This window comes from Vanacampus margaritifer, chromosome 7, assembly GCF_051991255.1.
Source record: "Vanacampus margaritifer isolate UIUO_Vmar chromosome 7, RoL_Vmar_1.0, whole genome shotgun sequence".
Taxonomy (NCBI): Eukaryota; Metazoa; Chordata; class Actinopteri; order Syngnathiformes; family Syngnathidae; genus Vanacampus; species Vanacampus margaritifer.
The window spans coordinates 3,309,781-3,332,314 of NC_135438.1; the positions used below are offsets into that span (position 1 = coordinate 3,309,781).

Here is a 22,534-nt window from a genome sequence, read left to right on the forward strand (position 1 = left end):
AAAAAGACTTGGTTAGTTACTCAGATTTCAAATGTATTCTTGGGAGATTACCGGTACTACTTTTTCCTTCTAAAAAAAAAAGTTTGACTTTCTTCACTAAAAACCTGACCTAAGGATGTTTTCCTTGTTTGTGTTGGAGCACCCTACATATGATGCTTGGGATGTTTCCAGGACATGTATGTCTCTTGACCAGGGGGCAACTTGGTGAAAAAATTTGAAGCGAACAAATATGAATTTCTTCTTCAAAGAAATGTAACTATTTTACACTGTATGAAGGGAGTTGACTTTTGAAATTCCCAAGGTTGAGGCTTACTTTGCATGCAAAGGTACGTGCACTTGTCTATTTATGACTATTTATTTCCCAATTGCAATGCGGCACGCGAGTGAGGGGTGGGAGTGAGGGGTTCTAGGCAATTATGTGAAGTCTCCAAACAGGTTGCTCTACAGCGCTGTGTATCTATTTGTCATTTCTTTTCGTAATTAGGAGAGCTTCCGCCAGTGGGGGTGGGGGGGGAGGTGGAGGTTTGCTCTTGTAATCTCCTGCTTTTTGCTGCAGGCAGCAGAAGACTACTACTTTCCCAGCACCGCCGTTCGTCTCCAGGTTTACAGGCGAAGCTTTGAATTCTTTATTATTTTCCATAAATTACTCTCACGTTGTTTTCTGTAAACTGGCCTCAGCGCTGAAGTGTCACGCGGATTTATCTGACATAAAAAAAAAAAAGAGCGCACTTGCGAGGTAGCATGGCGCTTCGCTTGGTCTTCTGCCTGCTTGTTATGTACTGTGATTTCGACAAACGCCAACGTCTCCGCCACAGGGCTCGACGACATATTATTCTAATCCAATCCCTCTTATTTTACCGTTAAAATACAGCTGCAGAGTGGGGCGGGTACAACCAGGAGAGCCGCCTCGACCTAGCTGCGGGCGCACGACAAGTCATCTGTCTTTTCCTGATCTCCGGTTTCAAGTTGCCAGGGCGGTGGGAGGTGGGTGGGGTGGGGCTTACTGCTAAAGGCATTAGTCACCGTGAAAAGCAGGGCATAACTCACTCAACGTGCCAGACATAGCCAGCTATGGATCTCTCAATAAAGTCCCATTTTCCATTGAACAGTACAGCTGTGATTGATTTCTACTGTGAAAAAAAAAAAAGGTATCAAAATAATGGATCTGGATTCTACCACCCTTCCATTGGGGTATGAACTTGTGCTCAAAATGTTTTAAATAAATAAATGGCAGATTGAGACACACTACAGGCCATTCATCGAATGACAGAAGGTTGGGGCAACCCAACGTGCAAACTAAACAAACTCTGCAATGGAAATCCTACTACAACTCCAACTGGACAAACACAACGTCACAATCTCGAATAACAGGAACTTGATAAAACATTTTCATAACTCTTCTGATGAAACGACTTACTAGCTGAATGGTACCTTTGTCATGGCCTGGGGGGTTCACTATCGCTACTTTCTTACTTACTTACTTACTAAGCAACCATGAGGAACCCTGTCACAAAAAATACTACAGGGATGTGATTTGACCAAAGTGAAATTATCTGAAAATTTAGCCGGGGGTCTGGGGGCCGCTGGCACCCAGCTAGGTCCAGGGCAGTGCCCTGGTGGGGGGACAAGGGGGACGTAGCCCCCCGGAGCTCATGGGTTTTCCGTGTTTTTAAGTACTTTCAATGCACTCACATGACAAAAAAATTGACAAAACAACAGCATAAATTTTCAATGTATATTGAACTATCCCATATAAAATGGCAGTTTTAGTCAACTCAAAATCAGTCACATTCAAAAACATTGGACTGCCTTTGCTTTTAAAAACTATCACTGAGAATATCATCATATCTAACTAATGTGATTACTAAGTTAACACATAAATAATGTTGAAGAGTTCAAATTTCATGAACAAATAATTGTATCATGACCAAATGAAAAGTAACTCATATTAGAGCATACCACAAATGTCTTTGTTATAGCAGAAGATGTTATCTGTCGGAGTCATGTGCATACACAATGAACTACTAAAAAAAAAAAAAAAATCGTTTTTTTTTTTTTTTGGGGGGGGGGGGATAAAAAAAGCGGAATTCCGCGAATTAGCGGAAAAATCACATCCCTGATACTACGAATGTGATGACTGCTTTACGGCCTACATCCCTTCCCCCTTTTCACAATTTGTTACAAAGGCAGAGGAAGTTCATTTGAATGTTTAAGTGTGATGATTATCGTGGCAGAAGAACAAAACAACTGAAGAAATGAAAAGTTTTGTCTGAGGAGGCTACTCGGATAAGAGGACAGTCAAGGATCAACATTGTGAGCTCAAAGACGAAGAGGAATTTTTGGCCGACGCTGCCTTGGCTCTGTTCCTGCTGGGCTGATAAGTAGCTGTTGATGCTCAAATCAAAATGATAATGCAACTACTGTTAGCTACCGGAAATGTGTGTGGTAGCAATAAATAGCCATCAGCTTAATAGTTTGCAGTTCCATCAGGATTTCACGATGCTATGTGCTTTTGTCCATATGGCGCCTGCCATCATCAGTGAAAACTGAAAGTGTTGCTTTAAAAGAAACAAAAAAAAAAAACGATGAGGTTCGTTTGGGGGATCTACACGATCTTTCGCCGAAGCGACAACTTTTGCCACCGTGCCGCGATCGCAAAGATGCGGCTTTAGATATCAAAAACTTGACGATGCTTTTTAAAAGGAAAAAACTAACAAAAGTGACACTACTTACGACTGTACTGAGTCATGAAGACATAGATAACAATAATTCGGGAGTGCAAATTTAAGTAACAAATATGTGTGAGCAAGCACATTTTTTAACCAAAAACAAAGAAAATGAAAAGAATAGGCGATATTTGTTCAGGAATCAACACGATCTGCCAGCGACACACACTACTTGTGACATTCCATAATACGTCCCCTTTAAAGTATTGTTTTTTTTTCTCGTTTTTTTTACATGTCCCTCAAACTGCTCCTGTTGTGGGCACAATGAATGCACCGCGTTGCATATGCCCATTTCTTCATTAGAAACAATGATCTCCTCTGTTACATGACAATTTGGCCAAGGTTTTACAGGCAAACATTTTGAGAAATTGCAAGCTCAGCTAACAAAAGATTTTCATCGTTATTAAATTTCATACTACTGTAGGCAGGTTTACACTTCTTGAAACGCAGATTTAGCAAAAACGTGTTTTTTACTGTCTTAGCACTTGGGTTCCCTTTTCTAAACAAAAAAAAAGCCACCCAGGACGCAAGAGCTTCTGCTCACTGTCACAAGTTAATAAAGCACTTCCTGTGCTTTGGTGAGAGAGGAGGAGGGGGTTGCTTTAGTGCTCCAGTGCAAAAAGCCTGCACGCCCGTCCATCATGCATCCATCCAAGAGGTCCATAAGGCAGCAGGACGTGACCCCCCAGCATTGAGGAGCGCGCAAACACTCACAGGGATCAAAGCCGAGGAAGCAGCCGCGGGCGTCACCTGACCTGAATTCAATTAAAGCTTTACAGGCGGATCAGAGGGGAAGGTGGGGGCGGGTCACAAAGCTCAATGCTGTCTCTTGACTAAACTGAGGTTGAGATGGAGGAAGATGAAACATTGGACGCCAACCCCTCTCCTCTACCTCCTCCTCTCAAGCTCAATAATTCTCCCACATAGGAGCACACACAAAGCCCACAGGTCTTGTTGGTTGCCTCAGCCTGTGGGCAAATGTGATTTTAATGAGCCCCTGCCGAATGGACACGAGGCCCACGTTCTCACGCCAGACCGCCGGCTCCAGGCAGCCTGGGCATTTTTTTGCCGGCCACTTCACAGCGTGGCGTCGAACTTAAGTTTGTACGTGTGCGTTGAATGAAGACATTGGCAGATGCAACGCGGCAATATTCAATGTGCCAGAAACAGGAGCGGTTCGAGAGAGGTGTCAAGAAACTCAAAAGGGATATAATCATGAAAAAAAAATACTTTTTAAGAACTTGTTTGCAAATAGTTTCAGTCTTTGGAGTACCTGCACAGCCATCAAGTATCAAGTGTGAAACTTTTCCAGAATGTTCAGGCTACAGTGGGGCTAACTGTGTTGAATGACGACATTGGCAGATGGAACACGGTGAATTCATCATGCCAGCAACAGAAGCAGTTTCTGGGAGATGTTTTGCAAAATTAGAGGGGACATTTTCTGGGAAAATGTTTTTTTTTTTTTTTTTAAATGGCTTATATACAGAGTCTCTGAAGCACTTACCTGCCCATCAAGTGGGAAATTAATCAACAAAGTAAATGTCTTGTTAGCTGCATATTGCCCAAAATGTTTTTGTGTCAATTTTTTTGCTGAATTGTTACGTAACAGTGCAGCTCATTCTGACATGGACAAATGCAGCATTTGTATTGATTCATAAACTTGAATATTAGATTTCACATGACAGCGCTACTAATTATATTAGATGAAGATATAGATGCAGCACAGTGATATTCATTGTGTCATAAACAGGAGTAGTTTGAGGAAGGTGTCAGGATTATAATTAAGATTATTACGGAATTGTTTTGCTATTTGGTGTATCCAAGTATTTGGGTCTCTGGAGCGCCTGCCAACTCATGAAATTAACAGCCATGTGAGTCATTAACAATTTCCCAAAACCATTTGGAATGTTGCCGCAGTGGTGCTAATTTATATAATTCCACCGCCACGCCAAGTTTGTCCTCTCATTACTTGGAAGACAGGCTTGGCTAAAAACCACCACTTTCAAGTGACGGATAATTAAAGCTAAGACAAGCGCCAATGGATGCACGGAATAGCGTTAGCAACCATGATATATATGATAAGCAGCAAATATTCAAATGTTCTTCAAGGCTTTCATCGTTGGGGCGGGGGGGGGGCAGTGTGTACACTGCATGAGCCTCATGCACATAGAGCTACACTAATTGACATTTTGTTACACAAGGTTCCACCTCCATGAGTAGAAATGCAATCCATACTTTTACCCCCCCCCCCCCCCAGCATGCAGTAGCCGCTCACACCATCGCAATGCCCTAACTCCATCCAGGTTGTCATGTTTCCAACAAACGCCACACACTTTCAAAACAAATTTTTAAGAAGGGTGTAAAGTGTTCTGTAATTTCTTATCCTTTTGACAAACTGGTGTCACAGACATATTATTAAATATGACTTGTCACTTGTTTTAAATTGTGAAGATAATTCATATACCTCCTTCAACGCATAAAGCCAAGTTGTGTGGTTTGCTTATTTTGTGTTGTATGGCGTAAACACAGCTGCTGAGGTAGGCCTATAGATGATACAGATTGAGTTAAATTATGCACTTATGGCTATAAGAGAGAGAAATGTTTAAAGTCAGGGCCATTACTCAAGCAGGAGGTGAGAGCTTTCAAGGGCATCCTGATAAGCATCTCTTTTTCCGCAACTTTCAATGTAGAAAACATGTTATTTGTTCATATAAGTTGAGAGGACAAAGATCTAAAAAGAGTTTTTATTTTCAGTCTTTCCTGCTAAATAAGCTCTGAAGTTTGGCATCACCTGCAGAGATCTTAACAGATAAAAAATGTAGTATTGCTTCTAAATCATTGTAACTTTACCAGCAAGCTGAATTCACAAACTCCGGAGAATACATCTTGTAGCACTCCCGCTGATACGTTTGCAACCAATCTGGCGTTCTTTAGGGCAGGATGAAACCAAGAAGAGACCGAAGATGACATTTTCATCCGTTGCCTTGATTGGTCAAAACAAACGCGCCAATATGCCGCACCGTCCAATCAGATCGAAGTATTGTACAGCAAGTCCCTCCTTTTCCCGAACTACGAACATCTACAATCTGGTTTGTGATATTAAAATTATTGATGTAGGTAAGAAAAAGCTTACAGCCAAGGACAGTTGTATCCATAGGAGGGTAGAAAATATACTGTCTCCACCATGAACTATGGACTATATGCCACGGAGGAGGCGTGACTTCCGATTTCCGGGTTTTCACCCATCAACTTTTTTTCCGTTTCCGGTTATGACGTAATTGGCCGCGTCCCAATACTTGCACAAATAGTTTTATGTGGCCTTTTATACTGCAATCATACATGTATTTGTGCCGACGGGGGGGGGGGGGGGGGGGGGGGGGGGGGGGGGGATTACTATAGGTGCGTTTGTTGCGTGGCGCGTTGATGTGCGTGCAGTATTTATCCACATGAGTGAAAAATAAAGCCATTTTGCTTGGACGGAACCAGAAACTACAGCGTACACGTCACACTTTTGCCGGAAGTGCGTGGAAGTGGAAAGCCAGTAACCGGAAACATTGTTGCTGTGTGTTTTACGGAAGTCGGAAGTCCGTGGCATCTAGTCAATAAATTGCCCTTTTTTTCCCATTACTAAACCAAGCAGCCATTTAATGAGGCATATTAATAAAATGCACAATAAGCACCAAAACACTCACCGTAACGCAGACTCAGTTGGAACCTTCATTTTGTGTTTAGCTGATTTGTCCTCCCAGCTAGAAGCTACTTCTCACCTGTCATGACATGGAATTGTCATTAAGTGTGTCTATTTTGAAACACTTATCACTACATTTACGACTCCATTCACTTCTCACCTTTTGGAGGTCCCTTGTCCATTTCCAACAAACTCAGCACGAAGTTGTTCCACATAGCTCAGTTGTAGCTTAGCTTAGTAGCTTAGCGTACTTAGCTGCCATAAGTGGGATGGGAGTGGAGATAAATGCATTTTTTAGAACGTGACTTGTATTTTTGTATTGACTTAAATATATTCAATGTTGTTAAATTAACAAAAAGAGTACATTTACTAAATTTACAAGATTCGTCACGTTTGATTTCTTCACTTGTTGCCAGCATGGAAGTAGTTCCGGAATATGCGCAGCGCGGAGTGATATCACACTGCGTGAGAAACCCATGAGTGTAGTGCGCGGCGGAGGCGGCCAGTGGAGGGAAAGTGGTGAGTAGGAGGAGGGTGGTGGGAGAGAGACCGCTCGGAGCTGCTACCAGACGGATGATCGGCGGGCGAGTGAGAGCTCCACGTACCACCATGCCGACATTTGGACTACCTAAAGTACCCAGCAAACCTCCTAAACTTCGGGATTAATCCTTATTTCTATAGAGGGGGAAAACAAAGGTACGTGGCGTGTGTTTGTTCTAAAGTTGTCCGGTTCCTTGCTTCTATCCCAAGGAATAAAGTGCGGAAAAGTTGCGCGTTGGTTGCATTTTATGGTTTCGCGAACGAAATCACGGCGCTGTTGAGTTGAGACTGAGCTTTGACGAAAAGTCCGTTTATTTGTTTTAAAGTAGCGAGTGGGATTTTCGCGTTTACTGTTTGAATAAAAGATCGCTTTCCTTACGTTTGGAACAAATTCCTCGCTCGGCTTGTTGCATGAGGTTGATGTTTAGAGTTGGGGGATGGGAATTCAAACTACTTTTCTTCAAGCGCCTTCACTTTAGACACCAACTCAAAAAGCATGTTTTAAAATGAAGAAAACACTGTATGTGTTGCGTTGGTGTCCTTACGCGAAAACCATATTTTCCCCTTTTTAAGCTAAGATATTTAAAGTTGGACTTTCCCCCCACAACCTTATATCCCCTCACAATGGGCGCCCACGAGCAGCAGATGGTTCTTTTGTACCTGCAGGCTATGTGGTTTCACATTTAAGGTGAACACTGATTACCCACACGAGCACTCAACATACACTAGTAAATAGTGCACGGGTTTTTTCCCCTAAGATTTTTTTGTTTGTAATTCTGTTATAATGGTAATTACCCCTGGCATTTTATGTGCCGGGGAACTACTTTTATGACTGCACAGGGACAGGGAGATAACGGAATTTCTTTATCATCGTGGCATAATTGATGGAGAGGAATAAGTCTGCGAAATGGAATACATTTGCATAATGGCATGTGTACGCAACGGTGGTTTATGGGCAATTTGTGGCGTGCGCACATTAAGCGAGTGTATGCATAAATGAGTCAACGAGCCACCAGACTGTTCCCACACACACAAGAAATGTATGTGATGTGATAGCTTATCACAGCACATGTCACACCGTTTATGAAGTGCACATTGCTGAGGAAATGGGATTTTTCACACAGCATTGGGGAGTTGAGGCAAAATTTCACATCTGGATATTATAGGCGGTATTGCAGTGTTTTAGCTAAAATACACGCACATAAATCATTGGGACAAGTTTTATTTTGATGACGATAACTAAAAAAATCTGAACCTCAATGCATTATTTGCACATTTAGAAATGGTAAAAGTAAAAGGCAGCAACCAAAATTAATTTTCATGAGGTGCTTTTACACATTTTTGGTCTGAATGAGTTGGTAGGTTTAGAAACAGTGTCCATGTCCCGCCTTGTTAGGTTTGTGGTCAGTTTAGAAAAAGGGAAAAAATAGCCTAAGCGCAGTGAAAGATACGAGTAGCAATGAAATCGGTCCTCACGCCCACGGTTTCACAAAGGACCTTCAAGACGATCTTCAAAATTTGACGCCACATTAGCTGGCTTAGATTCAGTTTTGCCCTTCTTTTAAGACAATGTTTTCCAGTCTTTTTTTTTTTTTTTTTTACCAATGTAAACATCAGGAAGATCTCAAAGTACACCACCAAAAAAAATGTTACAATGTATATTGAAATTATGATCTTTCATCATCTAAATTTAGTCACAAATGTTATTCAGTTTGAATTCTGGGCTTGTTTAGTTGAACATAAAGCTATTCCTTTTTACGGATGACCACAGGTGTGTACACAGATTAACTGAACCTTCTGCTATCTAGTGGAGGAGCATTTAATTGTTCTACGTGTGAAATTGGATTTCCCACGGCACAGCCCGCAGGATGGGAATCACTGGTCTAGGATCTGTTTAGGGTTAATTTGGGTGAACTCCAAATAAAAATGGCTACATTGTTAGTGTAGGTTGATGGTTGACTACTGCAAGTACAATAGTACCTTGACTTACAAAGGCCCCCCCAGTTTATGATTTTTTTTTTTTTACGATCTATCGCTTGGTTTATTTTTTTCTTCATTGTCCTGCAAGCCAAAATGTAAGGTATTTCAGATATGCTGCCGTTTGAGTGAAATGAAAAAAAAAAACGAGTGATGCAATACTGTAATGCACTCACGATGGGCTCAGTGAGCTATTCATTTTGCACAGTGGTCTGACAAAACAAAATGTTTATATTTATGTTTGAAGATACATTTAAATTAAATTTCCCTCAATTCCCATTCAAAGCTTCCAATTTGGAATATTTCAAAAAATTCCATTCTAACTTCCAATCTAAATTTAGCAGAAAATTAGTGGAAAATTTCCAATCTTGCAATCCTAATCGTGAGTATTTCATGTGATAACGTTAATCTGATGTCCCTGTTTGTGCAGGTGGTACGACAGCAGCAACGGTGAAAAAGGTACGATGAAAGGGCTGTGGGCACTTTCGCTGGCCTCGCTGCTCCTGCAGCTGCTCTGGACGGCGGGAGCCGCCTCCCTGCACTTCACGCAGCCCGTTTACAATGCCACCATCTACGAGAACTCCGCTGCCAAAACCTACCTCGAGAGCCACATCAAGATGGGGATCTACGTCACCGACCCTGCCTGGGAGATACGCTACAAAATCATCTCCGGAGACAACGAGAACTTGTTCAAGGCAGAGGACTACCTGTTGGGAGATTTTAGCTTTTTGCGCATCAGAACCAAAGGCGGTAGCACAGCCATTCTCAACCGGGAGGTTCGAGACCACTATGTGCTGACCGTGAAAGCGTCGGAGAGGGGCACCGATATGGAGTGCCGCACCCAGGTTACAGTGCAGGTGCTCGACACCAATGATTTGAGGCCCCTGTTTTCACCTACTTCGTACAGCATCTCTCTACCCGAAAACACGGCCATACGTAGCAGCGTGGCTAAGGTGACCGCGACGGACGCCGACATCGGTACGAATGGGGAGTACTACTACAGTTTCCGCGAGTGGACGGACATGTTCGCCGTGCACCCTACCAGCGGCGTGGTGACGCTCACTGGCCGCCTGGACTACTCTGAGACCAAGCTTTATGAGCTGGAGATCCTGGCGGTGGACCGTGGCATGAAGTTATACGGAAGTAGTGGTTTCAGCAGCAGTGCCAAGCTGACGGTGCGGGTGGAGCAGGCCAATGAGAACGCACCGGTGGTCACCGCTGTCACCCTGGCTCCCTCTGACGCCGACCCCGACCCCACCTACGCGATTGCGACAGTGGAGGACAGCGACCAGGGACCCAACGGGGAGATTGCGTCGCTTAGTATCGTCGCTGGCGACCCACTCCAGCAGTTCAAGGCGGTGAGAACCGGCCCGGGGAGCAAGGAGTATAAAATAAAAGCGGTGAAGGACGTGGACTGGGAGAGCCGGCCTTTTGGATATAATCTCACTTTGCAGGCAAAGGACAAGGGCAGCCCACCTCAGTTTTCCTCTGCTAAATTGGTACATGTCACTTCCCCTCAATTCAAAACGGGGCCCCCTGTCTTTGAAAAAGCCGTTTACAGAGTCAACCTAAGCGAATTTGCCCCCCTTCACACGCCTGTTGCAATGGTGACTGCTCTCCCAAAGCACCCCCAGCTCAAATATGCTTTTAGCCACAAATCAGACCGATTTATTATCAACCCCGACACCGGCTTGATCAGCACAGCGGCGCCGATCAATGCCAATGCGGCCGTCCGCTTCGAGCTGGATGTGACGGCCAGCGGCGGCAAAGCGGCAACAAAAGTCATAGTGGACATAATCGACGTGAATAAGAACGCGCCCGAGTTCCAGCAGACGTCGTACAGGGCCAGCGTTGATGAGAACGCACCAGTCGGGACCAGCGTGGCGACGGTGAAGGCGGTCGACCTGGACAGAGGCGAGAATGGCTACGTGACGTACAGCATCACCAATTTCAACCCGCAGCCGTTTGTCATTGACTATTTCTCCGGTGTCATCAGCACCTCTGAGCTGCTAGATTACGAGCTCATGCCGCGGATTTACAGTCTTAAAGTCAGGGCCTCGGACTGGGGATCCCCCTTTCGGAGGGAGGTGGAAGCAATTGTCACCGCGACATTGAATAACCTCAACGACAATAAGCCGCTGTTTGAAAATGTGGACTGTGACGTCACCGTGCCGAGAGACCACGGAGTGGGTGAGCAGATAACCACCGTGTCAGCCATAGATGCCGATGAGCTGCAGCTTGTGCGCTACTACATCAAATCCGGGGACGACTTGGATCTGTTTGAGCTCAACGCAAACTCCGGCGTGCTTTCCCTGAAGAACACACTGAGCGAGGGCGAGGCGGCGAAAACCTCCTTTCACAGCTTGCGGATTGTGGCGAGCGATGGCGAACGCGAGACGCAGCCCATGTACATGAATGTGACGGTCATCACTGCCCGTACGCCCGTCCAGGTGAAGTGCGTCGAAACCGGCGTGGCGACCATGTTGGCCGAGAAGCTGCTCCAGGGCAGCAAGGTCCACACGCTGGCTGAGCCCGACGACCACTTCATGGACATTCACTCCATTAACCGGTACGCGCCGAGGTTTGACGAGTCCTTCCCTAGCTTCGTGGAAGTCCGGGAGGACCTCCCGGTCGGGGGTCGCATCGCTCTTTTGGGCGCCACAGACGCAGACAGTGGCTTCAATGGGAAGCTTGTGTACGTCATCTCAGGAGGCGACACAGAGAGTCACTTCTTAGCCGAAATGGAGACGGGCTGGCTTTTGGTTTATTCGCCTCTTGACAGGGAAACAAAAGACCATTACACGCTCAACGTCACGGTCTATGACCTCGGCATTCCGCAGAAGTCCTCCTCGCGCCTGCTCGATATCAAGATCTTGGACGCGAATGACAATATCCCACAGTTTTTGCAGGATTCCTACTCAGTCGAAATCAGTGAGAGCACCCCGGCGGGCACGGAAATCATCCAGGTGGACTCGACTGATAAGGATCAAGGCGAGAACGGTGTGGTGAGGTACTCCATTTTGGGCGGCACGGATCACTTTGCTATTAATGCAGAGTCCGGGGTGGTGACAGTCACCAAGCCGCTGGATCGCGAGCTGCATCCGGTGTACGACGTGAAAATTGCAGCCCGAGACTTGGCAGAGAACGAGCCGCAGCTCGTGTCCACCGTGCCACTTAAAATCACCCTGGAGGATGTGAACGACAACCCGCCTAAATTCGTCCCCCCGAATTATCGCGTCAAGGTGAGGGAGGACCTCCCCGTTGGCACGGTGGTCATGTGGCTGGAGGCGCACGACCCAGATGTCGGGGCCTCAAGTCAGATCCGGTACAGCCTGATGGACAACGGGGATGGCAACTTCGAGGTGGACAAGCTGAGTGGCGCCGTGCGTATCGTGCAGAACTTGGACTACGAGACCAAGCAGGTGTACAACCTGACGGCGAAGGCAAAGGACAAAGGCAAGCCCATGTCGCTGTCGTCCACTTGCTTTGTGGAGGTGGACGTAGTGGACGTGAATGAGAACCTCTACCGGCCTTTGTTCCGCTCCTTTGTGGAGAAGGGATTTATCAAGGAGGATGCTGTTGTCGGGACTTCCGTGATGACAGTCACGGCCGAGGACGAGGACAAAGGCAGAGACGGAGAGATCCGATACTCCATCCGGGATGGTTCTGGCCTGGGGATATTCACCATTGATGAGGAAACTGGTAAGTCATTTTGCGTTTGTCAAACAGAGAACCAAGTGTTTGAAATGCGCAGGTATCCATGGTTAGAGTGAAACAATGAGGCGAAGGGAGTATTCTTGTTTCTGGTCTCTCTCGCTCGCTCGCTCTTGGAAGCATTCGGGGCAAGGGGAGCAGCTGCTTCCCAGACCTGAGCGGACATTCTTAGCAGTCACCATGGAAGAACTGAATTTCTCCCTGATTTGACCCGTTTTATTACCGCCTTTGCTGTGCGCGATAATCTTTTAGACTGTTTGAAATATTGTACGGCGGGATTCTTACGTCTCGGCTTGGCTGCCCAGTAATCATTTTAACAGCTGAGTCAAATTAGCTCCAAAATAAGCAGTCTGGAATTCCAGGAGTTCCTACAGCACCCACGCCTTCCCCCCCCCCCCCCAACCACCAACCTCGCAACCACCTGATGTGGTTGTTTTGGAACTTGCTTGCTACCTCCTTAAAACCACTTCCTGTGCGGCAAGACCAGATTTCATGCGCAAAAGTTTTAGACCACCACTAGTTTTTTTATTTTTAGGATCATTGGAAACAGTGAACCAACTTTTTTATGATCTTTTGTAAACAGTAAATCTGAGCAATACAGAGCAGATACAAAACTAAACTGCAAAACTAATTGTTGTGGGGTGGTGCATTAGCCAAGGAAAATTCCTCCAGGGCCAATCATGTTGCTGAGTTTCTGGGTAGATCATACATGAATGCAGTACTGTGTAAAAACTCTTAGACCACCCATACGTTTTTATGATCTTGTGTGAGGAGTAGGACTGATACAGATAGCAGGATGAAGCAAGCCGTTTATTACTGACTGTAGAGGAGTCGTGGGCCAGAAAAGAAACCCGAGGGGCCTCATCCTTTTGCTCAGGGTCTGTATAGAGATACACAAATACAGTACTTTGTAAAGTCTTAGACCACCACTAGCTTTTTGCAGTCTTTGGTACATAGTAAGAGAGATACAGCTAGCAAAAATCACATTAGACATACAAAATGATTGTACAGACGCTCCCCACCTTACGAACGAGTTACGTTCCGGACGATCGTTCGTAAGGTGAATTTGTTCGTAAGTTGCTTCAGTGCTATATTTTGTATTATAATTTATGTTTAAAGCAGGGATGTGATTTTTCCGCTAATTCGCGGAATTCCGCTTTTTTTATCTCCCCCCCCCAAAAAAAAAAAAATTCAGATTTTTATTTTATTTTTTTTATTTTTTATTTTTTTAGTAGTTCATTGTGTATGCACATGACTCCCGACAGATAACATCTTCTGCTATAACAAAGACATTTGTGGTATGCTCTAATATGAGTTACTTTTCATTTGGTCATGATACAATTATTTGTTCATGAAATTTGAACTCTTCAACATTATTTATGTGTTAACTTAGTAATCACATTAGTTAGATATGATGATATTCTCAGTGATAGTTTTTAAAAGCAAAGACAGTCCAATGTTTTTGAATGTGACTGATTTTGAGTTGACTAAAACTGCCATTTTATATGGGATAGTTTAATATACATTGAAAATTTATGCTGTTGTTTTGTCTATTTCTTTGTCATGTGAGTGCATTGAAAGTACTTAAAAACACGGAAAACCCATGAGCTCCGGGGGGCTTTGCTGGGACCTAGCTGGGTGCCAGCGGCCCCCAGACCCCCGGCTAAATTTTCAGATAATTTCACTTTGGTCAAATCACATCCCTGATTAGAATTTATGTTTAAAGCCCATATAAGTATATTGAAGGTTTATATAAGCATGTTTAAGGCTTGTACAAGTAATGCATTGGTTTGTACTGAAAAAAACTTAATAAAATGGAGAGAATACGTACAGTACTGTACTGTACTACGTATGTTAGAGAGAGAGAGCGAGACACACACACACAGTATGTACATGTACGTAATAAGATAAATAAAATGAAGTTTAACTTACTTTTGGAAGATGTACTCGATGCTTAAGGAGATGATGGAGGAGGAGGAAGAGGAGGATTTTATATCATGAGAGATTCTTCGTCGTCGCTGGAATCGGCTTCAAAAGTTATTTCCTGCTTCATGGGGACCGGCGTTTTCTTCCTCCTCCTCCTCGCCACGTTGCTCAGCCTCCAATGAGCTCTCGCGGCGCCAATCGTCGGTATTAGCGGCGGAAAGAAGCACTACGCGCAATACGAAATCGAACTTACAGCATTTCTTTCCAAACATTTTTCGACATACTGCACGCGCAGAAATGTTCGTATGTACCGTTGTTCGCAACTCGAATGTTCGTAAGTAGGGGAGCGTCTGTATAGGGGTTGTGCATGGGCCATGGAAAATTATTTTGTAGAGGGTGCGGATAAAGATACTGCATTCCTGTAGTGCGCAAAAAGTCTTAAATCACCATTAGTTTTTTGTTTTTAATGATCGCTGCAAATGTAAACATTAGAACAGATTATAGGATCATGAAGGATGTTCTGATAATTATTTTTTCTTTTTTTCATTGAAAGGTGAGAGGAAAATTTGGGGGCTAAGCCTTTTATGAGGGTCTGGATAAAAGCAGAGAAAACATTTGTTAAGAGAGTCCTGATGGCATCTATACAAACAGATGAAAAGAAAAATGCAGCCTTTCCATTCCCCCCAATCACACACACTTCTCTCTCCACATTTCAGAGTTCTGTGCGCATTGTGTGTTTGTAATGTGAATATACAGTAAAAGTTGCCCAAGACTACAATTAAACATATAGCATTCCAATTATTCTGAATTAGTTTGTTTGGAATCAGAATTGGATACACGTGTGAATTTTTCCACCAGTATATTGGGGTGGGTATATTTAGCATCTGATGATGTGGGGAGGCCCCATGGGGTTTGTTGCGCGTGTCAGCTGTGGTGTGTTGCCCCCCCCCCCCCCCCCGTCGTAATGCGGTATAATGTTGTTTTACGAGCGACCGGAGAACTGGAAGGCTCATGGCTCTATTGGTTTCTTCCGCTTTCACGCAACAGTTGTCGTCCCCCTGTCTTAAGTGCAAAATTGATGGATGGAATGACATTATTTACACCTGTTGGACTCGTAATTCCAGATCCAACAAGCTTGGTTTGATCTCCCGCCTTAGACCCTGATGCCTATATTAACTCTTTCACTGCCAGACATTTTCAGAAACGGGTTGTCCCCACTGCCAGCCGATTTAAGCATTTTGAGTGATCTTTCAAGGTCCACAGAAAATGTTGTGTTTGGACTATGAAAACACACATACTACCAAATGAAAGATTGGACTCTCAGCTTTCATCAGAAAAAAGTTTGTTTCTACCTTATTCCGTTCTTCAGTAATCAACAATAGAAAATGGTTACTTTCACCGAAATTCTCTCTTTTGAAACAAAAAATGGAGAAAAAGAGCTTTTTGTGAAACGATGTTATTTCATGCACTCTAGTGAATTGTACACTTCTTTTTGTCCATGAATGATGCCACAAACACCTAAATAGTGCTTTACTTCTGTAAAACGCTTTCACCAACAATGAAAAAGTGTTTTTAGTTTGCAAAATACGTTTATTTCCATTCAACAGTGTAACAATTTGGCAAAACAATTTCGCAAACTATTTACAAATGTGTGCAACTGTGGTACTACTTACAATTATGTGGATGTTTCAAATACAGTTTTTCCTTTTGTAACGCTCTCCTGCGTGCAAGGAGACGCCAGGACTCGCACAACAGTTTACTTTCACTTTCACATTGGTCCGTTTTGCGTGCAAACGTTACACTTTCTTGACGGGCTTTTTTTCCGGGGAATAAAAAGCAAGTAGCAGACTGTACACACTTCCTCCGATGAATATGCATTGGACTCGGGGCACTCTCCGTCGTCCGATCGAACGTCCGCCTGTGCGTGCTCGGTTGCGCTCCGCGTTACGACACCGTCATAGCCGCCGCGACAGCGGTTCCAATTTCGCCGTCAAGCTCGGATTCACCTTCATCATCATCGAGGATGATCATCGTCGTCATCAATGTACTATTTTAGCGTTGGTCGATGCCTTTCGTCTTGTAAGTGTAGAGCTGCTTGCAAACGCTCGCCATTGCCCGTTCCCTCCTCCATCTCGCTCCATCTAACGTCTTCTACTGCCGCGTCAATGCTTCTCAACCACGGAGTCACCACCCTCATCTTCATGATCGATGATGATCATCGTCGTCAACAATGTGCTCTTTCAACGATGCTTTTGGTCTTTGAAAAAAACGGCTCGGGCGTGAGCTCCTCGCGACCGGCCGCCATTTTTCCTTTGTCTTCCATTCTCATCTCCTGCTCGACGCTCTAGCTCCGCCTCTACTGACGCCCACCCGATCTTGTCAAAAGAGAGTCATCGCTGCCCTCTAGGGGCCAAAAATAGTCATTAGGCACAACAGACAGGCTGGAAACTTTCACCAGACATGCGGAAGGGTTTCCTCTACCCGTTTCAAAAAAAAAATCAAAAATCATTGGATGATGTCTTTTGACGTCATTGGCAGTGGCTCCGTAGGTTTTTACTTGACGTCTTTAAACGTCAGTGGCAGTGAAAGAGTTAAGTGATTATCACAGATACATTGATTAGATTTTCCTTAGGATTTGCCGTTGATTATATCTGAGTTTCCTGCGATTGGCTGGCAACCAGTTCAGGGTGTACCCCGCCTACCACCCGAAGCCAGCTGGGATAGGCTCCAGCGCCCCCCCCTCCCCCCGCAACCCTTGTGAGGACAAGCGGTTAAGTAAATGGATGGCTGGATATATCCGAGATAGACTGAATGTGGCCGAGGTGGCAATGCGTCCTAGAGGTTCGCCTAAATGATGGGGGTGGTTTGTTTGGCGACAGAGGTGTACAGATCGCTGCTATATCGAGAGACACAGCTGCATCTTGTGGCCGGAGTGTTTTTAAAATTGGTCAAAATGAGGAAAACAGACACAAAAAGCACGGCAAAAGCGGGAAACGCAAAGGGCCACACGCCTTCTGTTAGACTGAAGGAGTGGATGAGGCTGCTTCCTGTTTCACTTGGCAGGTTACCTTCATTTCACGCTGTTCTACGACCTCACAGTTAAATCATTGTTCATCAGAAACAATACTGCTAATTTATGAACTGAAGGGGTTTTCTCTGGAAAGTAGTCTTCAGGTTCTTCATGCATATAGATGTTGGGCACAGATTTCAGTTTTCCACTACTCAATCTGCAAATATGCTGACTTTGAGGGGTTGTTACAGATGCCTGTGTGAAAAGGGAATCGCTAATACGGGTCTGCGTAGTTCTTTTTTTTTTTTCAGATCACTTTTCTTGTGTGAAGACCACAGATATGAAATGGGGAGGGGGGGTAAAAATCTGATTAACCCTAAAACACTATTAAATCTGCATAGTTTTCTGACCTGCAAATGTGCTTAAGTCTTTGCAAATTGAAAAAAATCACAATGTCTTGTACAGACCCAAGTATTGGAAACAATCGTTAAGACTCAAGCCATTTTCTTCGCTCTCAAATGCTCTGGGAGTGTCCACTGAATGCCGGTGATTCCCATTTTACTTCCTGTTATGTCTGGCCAGGTTTCTTACTTTTTCATAGCGAAACGCTCATGAGAATAAAACATGTTTTCAGGGGTTCAAGCATGACAGATGTACGAGTATAACTGAGCCCAGTTTAAAGGGTATGATACTTGGATAGGATTGTTGCGGAGCATGTCATTTTTTTCCCTTTTTTTTTTTGGTCAAAAAGGGTGTGAGATGTTCATTTCTCCATGAAACTAGATGCCCGACTGTATAATGTATGCATTGCCCTTTCTTCTCGGGGATAATATATGCATTGGCCTTTCGCTTGGCGTGCTGTGAAGACATTCCTTTGCGAAACTGTGTTATTGTATTTTCCATTTGAGTAAAAAAAAAAAAAAAAAAGTTTGTCCTTGGCTTCCCCCTCCCGCCCACTTTTAGTAGAAAAACGTCAAGCTTTTTCATCTGGGCCGTAATGGATAGATGTAGTATTAACCACCCTTCTTCTTTAGTTAGCGTTCGGATAAAATCCCCCAACAACCGCAAAGTGCCACCTGAATCCAATCCAAACAATCCTCCCGCTTGAGTGCCGTCGCCGTGGAGACGGGCGGCAGGAATGCACGCGACGGGACAAAGTTGATTGCCGGCCGCTAAACGAAAAGCACACTTTGGTCGTTAAAAGGATGCAGCCACAGTTCTCAGTCCACCCTATTAAAGCTTCTTAAGAAATTCCTGCTGCACAGGAAGAAGGCATTGTTCATTTACCTGTTAGTCCAGGTCATGCTCGACTCATAAGTTCCTCAATTCAGTGTCAATTAGAGTCAGACGAAAGATAAATATTCAACTAAATGTAAAAAAATGTTTTTATGGCATTTGCGATCTCTTTCTGGACAGTTTTAATGTGTCTTTTCTTCTCTCTTCTTTTTGCAGCTTTTCTACTTTAAACAGTAGTAGTATTGGGTTCACATTGGGAAAACAAGGGGTTAAAATAACGATACTATAGAAACATAATATATCTTCCATCCATCCATTTTTCTGAACCGCTGATGCCCACCAACTGTCTGGTCAGTCCTGAACTGTTTACCGGCCGATCACAGAGCGCTAAACAATACTATCCAGCGTGATCGCCTGCGAGGCCTCCACCAAGGCCTTTTGAACTAATAACAATGGGCACTCTGTACAACGGGGCTTAGTCTTAGAGGCCATCTCGAGTGGAATTAACAGGCCATTTTTTAAATTAGAGGAGAGATAAATTTGTTCAGCCGGCTATCACAGAGGACATGGTACGCAACTGCGTTAAATAAGAAGACAATCACTTTTTTAGTTCACTCGCGGTCAAGGCACGGGCGAACAATTGTTTGTTGTTTTATTAATGCTGCTGTGTGTGTATTCGTTGTAAAATGAAATTTAGTATTCACTTTCATTTTGAGGCTGTGAAACGAGAAGAAAAGCTGCGGGGGACCACAATCAATCAAGAAGAGCATGCAGAGGGTCCGACTGTGTATAAACAAATGGGCTTTCTTGTAATGCTGACCGTTAGTATGCGTTGTAGAATCACAATGTTAATGTTAGAATTAGTTATCATGGTGATAGCTGTATTGCTAATTTATAGCCGTAACCTCTGGTCTGATACCATCTGGTACTTGCTAACAGTTGCTATGCTAACATACATTTTGATAGCAACCTGAGCGCAGAACCATTTTCGAATATGAGGGGAAAAAATGCTATCATGTGCCAAAATAGCAAACTGCAGGCAAAAGTTGTGAAGGCGGATCCTTCAAAATGTCATACCAGGTGAGCCGCGACGTTCACAATGCAAGCCTGAGGGCAGTTTGACATCAGTTCCACTTGAATTAAAATGGATGGCTTAAACTACTTAATTCTTAATTCTTCACTAACACACACTAAACACAATTTAATCAGAATACTGTGTTTAAACTTGCGAACTTTGGATAGTTTTTGCTTATTTTGTGATATATTATGGACCAAACTAGTAACAGAATCACAATGTATGGAAAAGTACATGACAGTTTTAATCCGTTCAGAAAATAATCGTTATTTGCAGCCATTCAATGAATGCGCTCCAGCTGTGTTTATTGAGCTCGGCAGCAACACATTTGAACTGCAGTTGCAGTGTTGCTCCATTATAGAGGCGCTATATCAACGGCAGTGCACCGGAATGACCGAAGAAGAAACCGCTTTCTTTTTTTTCTTTTTTTTCCTTAAACTTTAATGTACCGAAGATGAAACAGTTGCACACGCCCACGCACATAATAGTGTTTTACAACTATATTTACAATTTAATATGTACTATTGGATGAATTTTTAATGATTGTAGTTAAAAAAAATGGCAAAAATTAATGGCAACTTTGTATTCATATATAATTTCTCATTTCTAGTCCCTGATTGTAAAATGACTGCAGGAGGGCGGCCGATAATGTTATAGGTCATAATAATGCTAATAATGCTAACATGCTAACATAATAGTTCGTATGATAACTTATTGTGAGATGGTAACCTTTTACTCCTTGATTTACAGACATTAATTTTAATCAACTTTATGTTTGAAGTATAGCTCTTAGCCGCAAGAAGTCTGGGAACTTTTTTGGAAGTCTAAGGGACCTTTGAGAACGTAAAGTTGCCCGGAAACGCACAGACTCAGTTCAGGCCTTTTTCCTAGTTTTTCTTTCTTTTTTTCTTCTTCTTTTTTTCTCTCCCAGCATGCTTGCGGAATGTGAAGCGTTTCAGCAGGTCTGCAGCACAGAGACGAGGCTCGTTTATGGAAGCATGTGAGCGAGAGGCCTGGGGAGGCTCGGGGAATGCGGCATGTAAGGGGGGGCCGGCGGTATTAGCGCAGTTCAAAGCCGGGTCCCCATGCCTTGCTGCAAACAAGGAAGCATTTTTGTTTCATCCCGACTCGCTCTACCTTAACCGTGTGGCTTGTTTGAATAAGGCCTTTGTGTGTGTGTGTGTGTGTGTCTTTGCGTGCGTGCACATGTGGGTGTATGACTGTAGTGTACACAAAAAAAATGGCTGCAGGTCATGACGGTTCACGTCTTGCTAAGCTCAGGTAACTTTGAATAACAAAGCCTCAGGGACTGCTAGCACAAAAAGAAGCAGAAAGCAAATCTGGTTTTGTCAGTTTTTTCTTTTCTCCTGGCCTAAAGGCAGTTTTTTTCTTCTTCTTTTAACGGGGTAGGATAACGGTGCGAATTCATGTGCTTTGTTCGCAAACTATTCAGTCAGGGTAGGATGGATCAGGTGTCACCACTAGCGGCACATGTACCACACTTCCACGGACACCGAACCTCAACGACAGTACTCCAGTACCATTAAAAATTGAATAAAATTTTTTTCAACTTTCTACACCCCTGGTTTAGCAAAATACTCACAAAAGGCCTTACGTGGCAGACGTGGATGAATTGACTCATCTATGACATAAGTTCAATACATTAAAGCCAGTTTGCCCCCCCCCCCCCACCCACTGAACTCGATTCAACCTTCTGTGCATAGCATGCTTCACGTGCTAAGAATGCTACGCGCGTGCATTTGCACCTCTTCATCTAAAATCTCCACCCCACCACCCTCCTGCAGCTTTTCATGACCTGAAGCCACAACTATTTGTCTGCTCTCACTTACAAATCCTGGCTGCTGTCATTCAACAAAAGGCCGTGTCAACAAAGCGACACCCTCTGCAAACTATTTATGTCACCTTCAATTTATACTGTACATTTTTGTCTGAGTTTAGTGCATGTTTTTTTTTTTTTTTTACCCCCATTAGGCAAATTTTATTTCAAACATACTAGTAAAATAATAATAATAATGCTGTCTGACATAATGGACAATTATGTACGACAGATTTGTTGTACGACATTGAGCAATTTTGACATTTACAGTTCTACTCTTCAAATACAATAACTTTTGATTACACCATATGGATGAACATCTAATAAACATATTTTTTTTTTATAAAAGAAACGATACAAAAGTTTCGCAAAAGACTTAAATCATAATTTTTTTTATTTCAATTTTTTTCCCCCATTAAATTTGGATAAAAATCCAAATACTACGACTTTGAGGGATTCACTTATGATAATGCCTACATAAAAACTAGCTTCACAATTTTTTTTGCAAAAAACAAAAAAAAAAGCTAACCTTGCCCAACGTTCTAACCATACACTTTCCATTTTGTGAAATATTCTGAGTGTAATATTTCCCTACACTATTTTAGCCAAGTTCCAAATTGCACAGCGTTTTCGGGCCATATATATAGCAAATTTGCGAGAGAAAAAAATTCAAAAATTAAAACTAAAAGGCAGGATGGAGACTGATTCATTCTTAATTTAAACTTTACTCATCATACACGGCAGCTGGAGTGACGACACTTCCTGATTCCCCTATCAGCTGACTAAACACTAACCAATCAGAAGC

At 43.5% G+C, this 22,534-nt stretch overlaps 1 protein-coding gene and 1 long non-coding RNA gene across 25 annotated transcripts in view; one reads left to right on the forward strand and one right to left on the reverse strand.

Moving 5' to 3' along the window:
- Positions 1 to 6,876, reverse strand: part of LOC144055284 (uncharacterized) — a 128,167-nt gene extending 121,291 nt beyond the window's left edge. For all 8 annotated transcript variants that reach the window (XR_013294815.1, XR_013294814.1, XR_013294816.1 and 5 more), the window contains exons 1-2: positions 6,575 to 6,876; positions 6,419 to 6,493 (exon numbers count right to left, since the gene is read on the reverse strand). This is a non-coding gene — a long non-coding RNA (uncharacterized LOC144055284). The remainder of the gene's footprint in view (positions 1 to 6,418; positions 6,494 to 6,574) is intronic.
- Positions 6,877 to 6,947: 71 nt separating this feature from the next.
- Positions 6,948 to 22,534, forward strand: part of fat1a (FAT atypical cadherin 1a) — a 78,593-nt gene continuing 63,006 nt past the window's right edge. For all 17 annotated transcript variants that reach the window (XR_013294822.1, XR_013294819.1, XR_013294823.1 and 14 more), the window contains exons 1-2: positions 6,948 to 7,110; positions 9,362 to 12,633. Coding sequence is in view for 13 of the 17 variants with exons in the window: in XM_077571126.1 (XP_077427252.1) it covers positions 9,396 to 12,633 (3,238 nt within the window). In the remaining 4 variants the exon portion in view is untranslated. The remainder of the gene's footprint in view (positions 7,111 to 9,361; positions 12,634 to 22,534) is intronic.